A 13,058-nucleotide genomic window follows, 5' to 3' on the forward strand; every position below is an offset into this window, starting at 1 on the left:
AGGTTTGAGGATATAATGTACAACAAGGTGACTGTAGTTAACAATACTGTGTTGTATATTTGAAAGTTGTTAAGAGAGTAGAACTTAAAAGCTCTCACCACCACCAAAAAAAAAAAAAATGTAACTGATATATTGGATGTCTTACCTAATCTTATTATAATAGTCATTTCATAGTATATATGAGTCAGGTAATTATGTTGTATGCTTTAAACTTACACAGTATTACATATAAACGAATCTCAAAGCTGGAAAAAGAAAAAAATATACTGGTAGTAAAACATGCAAAACAAACAGACAAACAAATAAATAAAGAGCCTGCCCACCCATCAAAATCACCCAAAGTTCCACCATCAGAAAAAAGTTGCATAACATTAAATGAGACCACTCCAGAGATCTGTGTATATAAACAGATGGAAATGATAGGTAACTGGAGGGTGAAACTTGGAGTTACATGCTCGAATCTAGCATATTGAAAGCATGCTTATTTCTGGGATAAGATAAATAAGGCATTTATTATATACCTTAAATATGAATCCTTTTTACCTGAAATTAATATCTGCAACCATAAGAATTTTAGGTTCAGATATGTAAATTGAGTCACTATGAGTGAAAATCTTTAAGAAGTGAAAATTCATTATTATTGCAGTATATATAATAAACCTGGTGTCTGGAAACGGGGTGTGGGGCTGACTTAAATCTAACTAAAATTTAGGCAACATACCATTATCACTGTCTGTGATTTTTGTCACCAGTGAAAATAACAGATATTGCCTTGTAGATGTCTTAAAATATCATTTGCAGTCATTACTACTGTTAGATACTATTTATGTATTACAAAGGAACGCATATAATGGAATCTCTTGTTCTAACATTTTGAGCAGTGTCTCTTTTATCTTGTATATTCCATTTATGCATTTGTAGATGTTATTCTGAAAGGGGCCATCGGTACCAAGAGAGTGCCAACCATTAAAAAAACAAGTAATTTAAAAAGAGAGAAGGAACTGACCTTCTGAAGACTGCTTATATGTCAGGCACTACTAGGCAATTTATTCACTTGTTTACTCCTCAAACAGATGTGCTTGTTCATTTTAGAAAACAACTTAACCATTGATGGAATTAGCTTGACAAGAAAAGTGAATTTTCCAAGAGCTCAGATCTAACATTAGTCAAAGCTTGTGTTCTTTATACTCTGGTCATTGGGTGTCACTGATACTCCCTTTATTTTAGAGTGTTAACCTTTTAGTGAAGTAGTAGAAATGTGTATATGTGTGTTTATACATACATGACTTGTAGAGGATTGCCCTAACCTAATTTTGCCAGTTAGATCTCATGTTTATTGCGGCGAATCTAACAAACCTGCAGGGATATGGTTCAGGAATATTGGAAAGAGAACACTTATAGGAAAGTGTTCCTAAATAACTAATTAAATTAGTAGACCCTTGGCTGAGAGAGAAATAATTGGTTAGGAGGTGAGCAAAACCTGTTTCAACTGTATCTTTATATGCAGCCTTGTGATTCTGAGTGGCAGATTTTTTTATTCCTGTAGGAGGCAGCCTTCTGTGCTGTGATTCTTGTCCTGCTGCTTTTCATCGGGAATGCCTGAACATTGATATCCCTGAAGGAAACTGGTATTGCAATGACTGTAAGGCAGGCAAAAAGCCACATTATAGGGAAATTGTCTGGGTAAAAGTTGGGCGATACAGGTGAGTAAGCCTGGAAGCTGGCACTGATTTCATTTACCATCCTCTCTCCTGGGATCTCTTTATATACAATGTTAGACTTTTTAAAAAATGATCTCCCTAGTAAAGCAAGGCCCACCTCCCCCCAATTAATTTTCCATTATAAAAGAAAAACTCACTTTGTTTGTAACCATAAGAATAAATACATATTATCTGTAAAAAATTCATTAATGAAAATAAACCCATAAGCTTACAAGCAGAGAAGGTATATTGCTAACATTTTGGCATATTACAGACATACCAATACACACATCCTCAAGTAATTGGCTTTGTAGTTTATACTCAGTTTTGTGTCTTGCTTTTTATCTTAAAATTATTTTTATTGATCACGGAATGTACAAAAGAATATTAAAATGTGCACGATTTTAAAGATTAGCAAAAGGAATGCCTCTCGGTTAGAGAGTGTATTACTGGTCCTTTTGAGTCTCCCTCCATGCCCCTGTCTGAATTCCCCAACCCCAGAGGTAACCACCGTACTGCATTTTGTGTTTTTTAGTCTTTTGCCTTACTATATAGGTCTACGGTATGTATAATGCTTTGTTCTGCATGTTTTAGACCTTTGTATAAGACTTCTTGTTGCTATATTTTCCTGCAACTTGCTTTTTTCATTCACTTATTCTCTCAAACTTTATTATGGTTAACACAGAGCTCTAGTTCATACACTTTAGTCATACGGTCTGGTGTACTTCAGCCATCCACACTCGTCTGGGCCGTGAACATTCTGTAATTGTTTCTTGGTATATGTGTGCAGGGGCTTCCCGAAGGCATTTTTAGGATAGAAGAGCAAGGAAGAACTTTCCAGTTTTAATATCTAAGGCCAAATTGTCTTCCTAAGATGGGCGTATCAGTTTATGTGCTTGGGGGGGAAGGCATTTCATGGTGTCATTTTTCTGTTCCCTGTTAATTATTGAAAGTTTCCTTTTTAAAGGCCAGATTGTATTTCATTGTATAGTGTGCCATAGTATTGAGCATTTAGGTTTTCATTTTTGTAGATAATACTTCTGTGAATATTAGTCATAAGATTTTGTTTATATTTCTAAGTATTTCTTTTTATAAATTCCTTTAAATAGAATAACTAAGTCTAAGGGAGTAAGTGTGTAAATGCAAGCCACATGCATGAGGATGAGTTTCTCAGGCTTTCAGCACATATTTTTGTTCTCTAGTTAGATTTGTAAGAATACTCAAGGTCAGACTTTAGTGTGGATAGACAGATATTGCTATTTCTTATTCCTGTCCTAAAAGTAGGTTATTTTCCTAATGCCTTGTAGTCTTCTTGAGTTTTTCATCTTCGTTTTCACCTTTCCCAGGTGGTGGCCGGCTGAGATCTGCCATCCTCGAGCTGTACCTTCCAACATTGATAAGATGAGACATGATGTGGGCGAGTTTCCTGTGCTCTTCTTTGGGTCTAATGACTATCTATGGACTCACCAGGCCCGAGTCTTTCCCTACATGGAGGGGGATGTGAGCAGCAAGGATAAGATGGGCAAAGGAGTAGATGGGACATATAAAAAAGGTAACTGTATCCTTTTTGTTTCACATACCATCACAGACCTCTGTTGCCCGAGCTTCTGCTCTGTGTTACAATTTTGTGTGTTAGAATTCAGGTAGATTCCATTAGCAGCTGTGTACTGCTGTGTGAGCAGACCAGGAGGAAGCATGACTGCACTGGGAATTACAGTTTGGAGAGCATATATGGCTCTGGGAGTACATATGGCTGCAGCTATAGGATTTTGCAGGGAAGTTTACCCACATAACTCAACTGTTTTCAAGCCTAACCTTTACTTAACTGGAATTTCCTTTAGGGAGGTGTTTTTTTTTGTTTTTTTGTTTTTTGTTTTTGTCTCATCAGTTCAGTTTTCACAACATCTCATCAAGTATTGGAGTTTTGGAATTATTTTATAGAAGAAACATTGTAATTTGCTAGGCAAGGACCACAACCTCTGGTGGAGCCATATTTGTTCCAAGGAGAGGTTTTTTCTTTTTTGTTTGTTTATTTTGCTAAGAAGAAATAAAATTAACCAAAAATTATAGACTAGTAAAAGATAGTGAAAATCAAAGTTTCGATATTCTGAATCAAAAGAAATTTTTATAAGCCGGCCTAGCAGTGAAGGAGTGGGGACATTTGGGGCCAGGAGGGGTCAGTTTTCTCTTACTATATAATGAGTGAAGGTTGCTCTGAGAATTCAGTAAGATAATTAAAAAACTAACCTGCAGGGCACATAGTTGGTATCCTATCAATGATGATTACCTTCTTCCATTAGCTGTTCTTTGAAAGGCAATACAGATATCTCTTGGCGTTTAAATACATTTGGATTTTTATATATAAGATTTTGTCTGCATGGTGAGATGAAGAGAATCCTAAGGTGAAACTTCCTGGCTAGGGAATGAGAATGATGTTCATAGGGAAGAAACTTAACTGAGGTTCTATTTGCTTCAAGTTACTTCAGTGGGTCAGTGGGTCTTCACTTCTCTTGTTGGCCATGTGGGCTGTCAGTACTAATACCATAGGAGCTTGGGTCTTAAGTCGTTAGTCTCAAATGGTAAGGGATCAAGTAACGAACATCTTTGCCCGTACAGAGCTGGTCACCATCGAGTCCAGGAGAGAAGGTAGAGTGTAGGGAATACCAAAAGCCTGAGTCTGCTAAAACTCTGTAATTCTGCTTTTTCTATGCTTTGACCCTGGACTAGCTGGGTGCCTCTGCAAGGAACACATGTTTCTTATGGGAGAACTGGACATAGATACCAGCAGTCAAAATGCCATTTATTGAGTGTTGTGGCAGAAGTGTGCATGGTACACTGTGCGAGCAGACCAGGAAGAAGCATGGCTGCACTGGGGATTACAGTTTGGAGAGCATATATGGCTTCTTTCCTAAATGATGCTCTGAAGAATAAACTGTAATGGTAATAGTTACTATTTGTTGTTTGCCAGGCCCTGTTCAGGGTTTATTTTCTGCTTTAAATCCTTGTGGCAACCCTATCGGACACCATTATCCTTATCTTACAGATGAGGAAACTGAGGCACATAAAAGTTAAATTATTTGCCCAAGGTCCCAGTGCTGGTAAATGATAGAGGAAGGTTTCAAACTCTATTATTTGGGTGTCAGAATCCAATTTCTTAACCCTAACACAGACTGTGAAGAAGTTAATCTAAAATGTTGTAACAAGAAGGAAGCACACATTCAGTCTAACATGCTGAGTTAGCAACCTATAAGTGTTCAGTGTAGTTAAGCACAGGCTCAGGGGGGCACTGGGCTGTTTGCCAGAAAGGTAAGTGTTAGGTGGTCAGAGCAGAGCTTTAGAAATCTCAGTCTAAGTAGAGTGTCAGGACCATAGAAGGCTGTCACCAGAAAGTCAGTGATACAACTATTTCAGTAGTTCTGGGCAGAGATGATGAGACTGTCACAGGGAGGTGTCCATGGGGTGGAGAAGATGATGGGTATTGGATAGACATAAATGGATAGACTAGGTAGGACATGCCAAATATTATGGTGAAGGAAGAAGGGATTTAGAACAATTTAGAGGACTTCAGGCAATATGAACTATGCTCAGTGGTGACAGGGAAATGGAGAAAAAGGGATAGATCAGAGGTGTGATTCTCCTTAAAGAACTGACAGCATGAGGAAAGTCACAGAAGGAAGAGGGGAGAATTGGGATTCTTTTCAGTTTTTAACCTAGGTCAAGAATAATGAATTAAAATTTTGCTCTAAGTGGAGAAGAATGAGAATCTTAAGATTTCATTGGACTTTTCAGATATTACAGTCATTTAATCAGATGAAAGTATGGGCCTTGAACGCAGATTACGAAGGTCCCTATGTTTGTATCATTAGAGCTAACAGTTGATATTTACAGAATGTGTCTTAGGACAAGAGTAGGACAGGTGCGCTACTAAATAGGCAAGAAGGAGAGGAGAAGGAAACTTCAACTTTGGATTTCTTCCAGAGGAACATGGCATGTTTGTTACCTGGGGCACCTAGGAGGCAAGATGTTTCTGGAATCAGGAGGTTCAGGACTGAGGAAAGAATTAGGCTTAAGGGCAGTGACTGTGCTGAGCAGACATGGTCTAGTTGTTGTTAGGATATGTTGTGTGTGGGCTTTTTAAAATCATTTAGCTGCTGGTTTTATTTTAAATTTTCCTCTGAAGCTGGTAGTCTGTATTGTGCCGTTTATAGTTATGGGTTATGTTTTTTCTTAATGCTATATCTGAATACCCTAGGACTGTAACTTACTTGAAAATAGAAGTCATATATACTTCTTGATTTTCCATTGAGTGTTGGCGATATTTGTCTAAAACATGGATTTTCTCCCACTTAAAGGGGAAAAAAAGCAAAATGACTCCACCCAGAGATTAAGTGATTTATGCTGTGTGTTTTCTTAGCTCTTCAGGAAGCTGCAGCGAGGTTTGAGGAATTAAAGGCTCAAAAAGAGTTAAGACAGCTACAGGAAGACCGAAAGAATGATAAGAAGCCACCGCCTTATAAACATATAAAGGTGAGAAAAGACCTCAGGAGACTCCAACTCAAGGGGAGACCCCGGTATAGCTTGTCCTCTTCCCAGTCCGTTCATGGCAAGAATGGGAAGCACAAGTGTTTAAGTAGAGGTCTGAGCTTGAAAGAAGAAAAAAGTGCCATTGTATGCACTTTATAAAATGACTTATGCATTGATATAGTCTCTTTTCCTGTTGCCTTGGAAAGTCCTCTCTTACAAGTAGCTTAGATTAGATTCTGTTTGTAGTCAATATCTTGTGGTTTGAAAGGGACCAAAGAGCCATGATCAAAAAAAAGATAAAATGGCTCTCAGTTAGTGTGGATAGTACACCTGGGTAAGTCTTCTTGGGTAGTGACTGATACTGAAGATTTCAGTGACCAGTATGAGGAGGATTCCCAAGGTCAGGAGGATTCATGTTAAGTGTACCTAACCCTTAGTGTAACTCATAAAAGAGTCATCACCATTTATTACCTGGGTTCAGTGGGCTCTTTGTATTTTTTATATTTTAAAATCATTTTTATGAATAATTTATAGAAGTAAAGATAAAAGAATAGTAAAGAACAAATTTATTAGACGTTATAGTAGTAAAATCACCGTGTTAAGCCTGGCTATTGAGAGAGCAACTGCCCACGAGTGATTTAATCACAGAAGTTGGAGGCCAGGGTCTTCACTATAAAAAACAAAAACAAAAACATTTTTCCACGATAAAGATTTAGAACAGGGATTGGCAAATTATGGTCCATGGGCCAAATCTGGTCTACTTTGGTTGGGGGGGAAATAAAAAGAATATTTTCTGACACATGAAGATTATATGACATTCATATATCAGTATCCATAAAATAAAGTTTTATTGGCACACAGTTGTGCTTATTTATTTATGTATTGTCTGTTGCTACTTTTGTTAAAATGACAGAGTTGAGTCAATGTGCCCCCAAGATCTAGGGCCTACAAATCCTAAAATATTTACTGTCTAGCCCTTTACAAAAGGGTATTGGTAGTGTTCTTAATTAACCATGTATATTTATTTGTTTGGTATTTTTGTTTGTTGCTTTATGTTAGGCAAGAAACTTACTTGGAGTTAATAACAGGTTAAATCAGATGTCAGGAAAGAATAATTGAAACATACCTTTATATTACTAAAGGAGTAGGATGAAACTCTTTTGGGGGTTATAGTGATATCAGGTAAACATAACTTTGAATAAGAGGTGAATGTTCAAATGCCCTATGTAGGACCTGCCATCTCAGATGATTGAGCTCAGCCCTTGTTTGATATCCCTGTAGAACTTGCCTTAGTAGGTTTGTGGCTTCCAGTTGCATGTAGTAAGAGTATTCCTCCATTAACAAGAGCTTTACAGTTTTCACCAGTATTTTGAAGAATCTGGAAAGAGATCTGGCAGTGAAATTGTCCTTTTAAGTTATTAAGAGAACTAGGTTGAGGACAATACATTTCTACAAACAGATCGTAGATTTTATAATATTGTTAAAGAATAGGAGACAAACAATAAAGTGTTAGAAATGAAACTATTTGAGAATTTAGAGGGTGTAAATAACTGTTAAGGTGTAATCATAATGATTTTTGATTGGAATTGGTAATCTAGAATATTTGATGTGACAGTTACAAGGGACATTAAAAGAAAGAGAATTATAACATCTATCATGTTTAAAGGCTACTAGGCTCTTTACTAGATTCTTTACCATATATTTCTTATTCTCACAAGTCTTGCCATGTAATTTATCAAAGTCATGCAGTTCCTGAATAGTTAAATGTTATGTATGGGATGGGTTTCTGAAGATTGGCAGTTTGACTATTCCCAAGGGAAATAATACCAAAAAGGGAGACTCATTGCTCCCTACTTGTACAAATCCATCTCCTTTATGGAATGTCTTTTTTTTTTTTCCCCTCAGCATTATTGTTTCTATTGTAAAAACTAATGGCTTTAGTATCACAGCAGCTCTTTGACTTTTATGTTTTGTAAGACTAAATTTTCTCTGTAGTGTTCAGTACTAGTGGCACTACTAAGTAAAATGCTTGCATGACATTGCTGTAGTCTATTAGAAAAATTTGAAATTATGATAGTAAATATTAAAGTACATCTTCACATACAGATATAGGAATCTCAATCACCCAAAGATATTTCCATGCCAGTCATTTTCTCTCTTAAGACGTGTAGCAGCCAAAGTGGTGCCACCATGTGGCAATAGCAGAAACCGAATTAAAATTCACTTGGCCTACGACGTTTGAAATTATGGTTCTTTAAAATTAATTTTTTAAAAAGTTTTGTGAGATTCATATTTTTGTATGTCAAGTGAAGCTTTATTTTTAGGTCAAACTGCTTAAATTTTTTATTTTCTTCAGATGTGTTATGATGAAATGTAGATAACATAAAATCATCTTAACTGTGTTTAAGAGTTCAGAGGTATTAAATGCATTCATATCCATCACCACCGTCCATCTCTAGAACTTTTTATCTTTTTGCAAAACTGAAACTCTATACCCATTAAACAATAACTCTCATTTTCACCTCCTCTTAGTCCCTGACAACTACCATTCTACTTTTTGTCTCTAATTTTTACCAAATAAGTTATATAAGTAGAATCATACAGTATTTGTCTTTTCATGACTGGCTTATTTCATATAATGTAATGTCTTCCAGGTTCATATATGTGGTAGTATGTTTCAGAATTTCCTTCCTTTTTAGGCTGAATAATATTATTTATACCGAATTTTGCTTATCCATTCATCTGGTCAATGGACTCTTGGTTTGCATCCACATTTTAGCAGTTGTGAATAATGCTACTAAATCTTGATAGTTCAAAATCATGTAACTTTAAGGGTTTAAAAAAACAAACAAACCTGCCCTTTATAGGTCCTGAATTGCCTTGTGATGACTTGCATGATGTATGTCTTTCTTCCCAGGTGAACCGTCCTATTGGCAGGGTACAGATCTTCACTGCAGACTTGTCTGAAATTCCCCGATGCAACTGTAAAGCTACTGATGAGAACCCCTGTGGGATAGACTCCGAGTGCATCAACCGCATGCTGCTCTATGAATGCCACCCCACAGTCTGTCCTGCTGGGGGGCGCTGCCAAAACCAGTGTTTCACTAAGCGCCAGTACCCAGAGGTGGAAATTTTTCGCACATTACAGAGGGGCTGGGGTCTCCGAACAAAAACAGATATTAAAAAGGTGAAGAAAACTTTTCTTAATTTTCAGATTTTTTTACTTCTTTGCAATTGTTTAATATGAGTAATTCTTGATGAATATGAGAAAATTGATCATAAAGGACAATAACATAGTGTAGAGATTAACATTATTATGTCTTGCCATAGCCGCCTCGAGTTTAGAGGCTTGAGAATAGATGTGCTCCTTTATCTCAAAATTTCTTAGTATTGATCATGTTCACTGTGTATGAGGATCTAAAAATGAGGGAAATTAAGAGAAACTATGTCCTTACTTGCTTTTTTCTGAAAACCCTAAAATGTAGTTAAGAGAGGATAGTGAGGACATGATTGAGAGGTGTTAATCACCTGCTAATAAAATCTTTTTTTACTGAGGGAAAATAGGTTTGGGTTTATAGAACATGAAGGAGAAGAGGATTGGGCCTTCTCTAATGAAAATGTAGTAACATCTTCAACTTTAAACTTGGAAGGACCCGCAAGTATCTGATAAGTAAGATAATATTGTATAGTTTTGTGCAGAATAAAACTTATTTGATGTTTTAATAAACCTTTCTCTGGTTATACTTTCTAAAGAATTTCACTAAAGTTTGTTTCTAGGAAAGAAAGTGAATCTGGGTTATCTCCTTAGTCATTTACTAAGACATTGTGCTGAGGATGCAGTGATCAGTAGGAGACATGCTCCATGCTTGCATGAAGTGTTGATTTTAGAGAGGAGGAGACAGTGAACAAGTAATCACCCAGTGAGGAAGTAGAAAGGGTTCTTGAGGCATGTGGCCGAGGACCTGAAACTTGCTTGTCTCTGAAAATATTATAAGTTGAGACTTGAAAGATAACTAGTTGTTGGCTTAGATCAGTTGAGTGTTAAAGCATTGCAGATAGAGGGGACGGGACGCTAGTATAACTGTAGTGTAGTGAGTCAGTGGTGTGACATATGGAAGGGTAGCAGGCAGGGCAGGGCACCTTCCAAGAAAAAAGAACATAGTTTGGGGAAGTTGACTTTTAGACCTTTATGCAGGTAAAAGAATTAACTATTCATTTCATCGTTATAATGAAGCCTTAGTTTACTTAATTGCATTTTGGTTGATCTTTTGTGTCCAGTGTGTTTCTCTCTCTCTCAGAATGGCAGTGGTAGGAGTAAGGAGATTGTCGATAGTTGAAGCATCATATTTGTTATGTTTCTTAAATAAGCCTTTGTTAAGTGACCATTACATGCACATGAACTGTTCCAGAAAATCTGTGGAGAATAATAAATCTATTAGTTACTTTCTCCCTTCTCTTCCCTTCCCTCGTTCATTCGTTTCTTTCTTTCCTTTTCCTTTTCTTTCTTGTAAGGTGTACCTGTGAACACAGTTGTGCTTTTTGCCATTAACAGCTGTTTCTTGTTCTAGGGTGAGTTCGTGAATGAGTATGTGGGTGAACTAATAGATGAAGAAGAGTGCAGAGCTCGGATCCGTTACGCCCAGGAACACGATATCACTAATTTCTACATGCTTACCCTGGACAAAGTAAGTAATAAGTACTAGTTCCATTGTTTTAATATTGTGAAGTTAGTGTTTCCCAGCCACAGTGTTTGTAGGCTCGTCATACACTGCCCGAGTAGTGTCTCTCCCCATGTTCATAGGGCCGCTTGGTCAGGGTCCTGGAAGGAGGTACATGTGCTCGTTTCTGACTGCATGCGCCCATGGCTGATGGCAGCGTGGCTTTTAGCATTCTTTTTGAGCTATCCATTGTAAGTTGGGAACTATATCTTTTAGTATTTTTCCTGTAGGATTAAAACTTGAAGCCAGAAAAGTAAATAATCATTCTTTTATTTTTTTATTTTACAGATTGAGAAACTTATTGTCAGTATTTAATTAGTGTATTGAGAAGGTCATAGGAATTGACTATAGAACTCAGCTTATGAACCCAAGTCAGCTTTCCAATTAGGAATTTTTGGATAAGTTTCATTTCATTGGTCCATAGAATTATATTTGGAACTTATTCCTAATTCTAACATCCTAATATGTTTATTTTCTGTGTATCTGAGATTCTTCTTTGTATCTGAATATTAGGTTCTGCTAGCTTGTTAAAATTATTGTTCTTTCTTCCACTAGCTTTTGTAACAGAATTCTTGTGCGATATGTAACGGAACATTTATCAAGTTGTACCCTAATGGTTTATGAGATCCTCACCTCCAGATGTTCTCATCTTCTTTTGGAATGAGCTCGGCATCAGTATTAAAATCTCCTTAGGTGATTTCTAATGTGGAGCCAGGTTCAGGATTACCTAATTCAGAGGATGGGACAAGCTGCTGCTTTTAGGACTTCATATATTAGAATCACCTAGTGGGCTTGTTATGAAACAAATTGCTGGGCCTCCTCAGAGTTTCTGCTTTAATATGTCTAAAGCACAACCCAAGAATTTGCATTTCAAATAAGTTCCCAAGAGGTGATGCTAGTGCTGATTTAGGGAGTGCACTTTGAGAACCTCTCCTCCGGGAGATTCTAACTTTACAAATAGGAACTCTAGTGTGTTAGAATTCTCAGGAAGTGAATCTCTTGGAATTCTAGGACCGGATCATTGATGCTGGTCCCAAAGGCAACTATGCTCGGTTTATGAATCATTGCTGCCAGCCCAACTGCGAGACACAGAAGTGGTCTGTCAATGGAGATACTCGTGTTGGCCTTTTTGCTCTGAGTGACATTAAAGCAGGTAAGAATCATTTAAGAATTCTGGAGCTAAGAAAGGAATTTCAGATTTTATCATCCAAAAGCCTGATGTGTCCTGTAAACCAAAATGAGATTTGCAAACTCTGAGGATGTATGAAAGGCTATCCAGGTCATACTTGTCATGGAAGTTTTTGTTGGTGGCAGTGTGGTAAAATATATGTAACATAAAATTTACCATTTTAACCATTCTTAAGGGCGTAGGTCTCTAGGTGGCATTAAGTCCATTCACATTGTTTGCAGTTATCACCACCATCTATGTTCATAATTCTTTTCATTTTCCTCAAGTTGAACTCTGTACCTAACGCCCCATTGTCCTCTCCCCAAGTCAGTGACAACCAGCAGTCTACTTTCTGTCTCTATGATTTCGACGACTCTATGAACTTCAAATAAATGGAATCATAGTGTTTGTTCTTTTGTGACTAACTCATTTCACTTAGCATGTTGTCTTCAGCTTTGATATGGATGGTTTTATTTATTTAGGTAACATTGGTTAACAAAATCCAGTAAGTTTCAGGTATACAATTTAATAATAAGGCAGATAGATTGATTGATTGATTGCATTGCATATTTCTCTCCCATAGTTAGATTTCTTTCTGTCACCACATATTTGACCCATTTTACCCCATCTACCTCCCTCCTCTCACCCTCTGGTAACCACTAGTCTGTTGTTCATGTCCATGAGTCTCTGTTTGTCCTGTTCGTTTGTTGCTTAGGTATGGATAGTTTTAAAGGAAGAAATTTCCAGGCCTTTTCCATAACTTATATGAAATCGCTGAAAATCAGTGTACCTTAGAAAGCATCAGCAATCCATAGCTCCTTTCTTACCATCCCTTTCACAGTTGCCCTTCACCCATTTTATAAACCAAAGGTTCTCTTTTACCCATATGAAGTTTATGGTTTAAGAACCCAAGGCTATTTAAAAACAAACAGACAGCTCCCACTTCTA

General features: G+C 37.0%; 1 protein-coding gene across 8 annotated transcripts in view; it reads left to right on the top strand.

Moving 5' to 3' along the window:
- The window catches only part of NSD1 (nuclear receptor binding SET domain protein 1), a 134,783-nt gene that overhangs the window by 113,221 nt on the left and 8,504 nt on the right, over nt 1–13,058 (top strand). For all 8 annotated transcript variants that reach the window (XM_016158287.2, XM_016158293.2, XM_016158286.2 and 5 more), the window contains 6 exons: nt 1,547–1,703; nt 3,047–3,252; nt 6,115–6,227; nt 9,142–9,411; nt 10,793–10,909; nt 11,954–12,095. In XM_016158287.2, coding sequence (XP_016013773.2) covers nt 1,547–1,703; nt 3,047–3,252; nt 6,115–6,227; nt 9,142–9,411; nt 10,793–10,909; nt 11,954–12,095 — 1,005 coding nt within the window. The remainder of the gene's footprint in view (nt 1–1,546; nt 1,704–3,046; nt 3,253–6,114; nt 6,228–9,141; nt 9,412–10,792; nt 10,910–11,953; nt 12,096–13,058) is intronic.

Source organism: Rousettus aegyptiacus, unplaced genomic scaffold (assembly GCF_014176215.1).
Source record: "Rousettus aegyptiacus isolate mRouAeg1 unplaced genomic scaffold, mRouAeg1.p scaffold_m13_p_7, whole genome shotgun sequence".
NCBI lineage: Eukaryota > Metazoa > Chordata > Mammalia > Chiroptera > Pteropodidae > Rousettus > Rousettus aegyptiacus.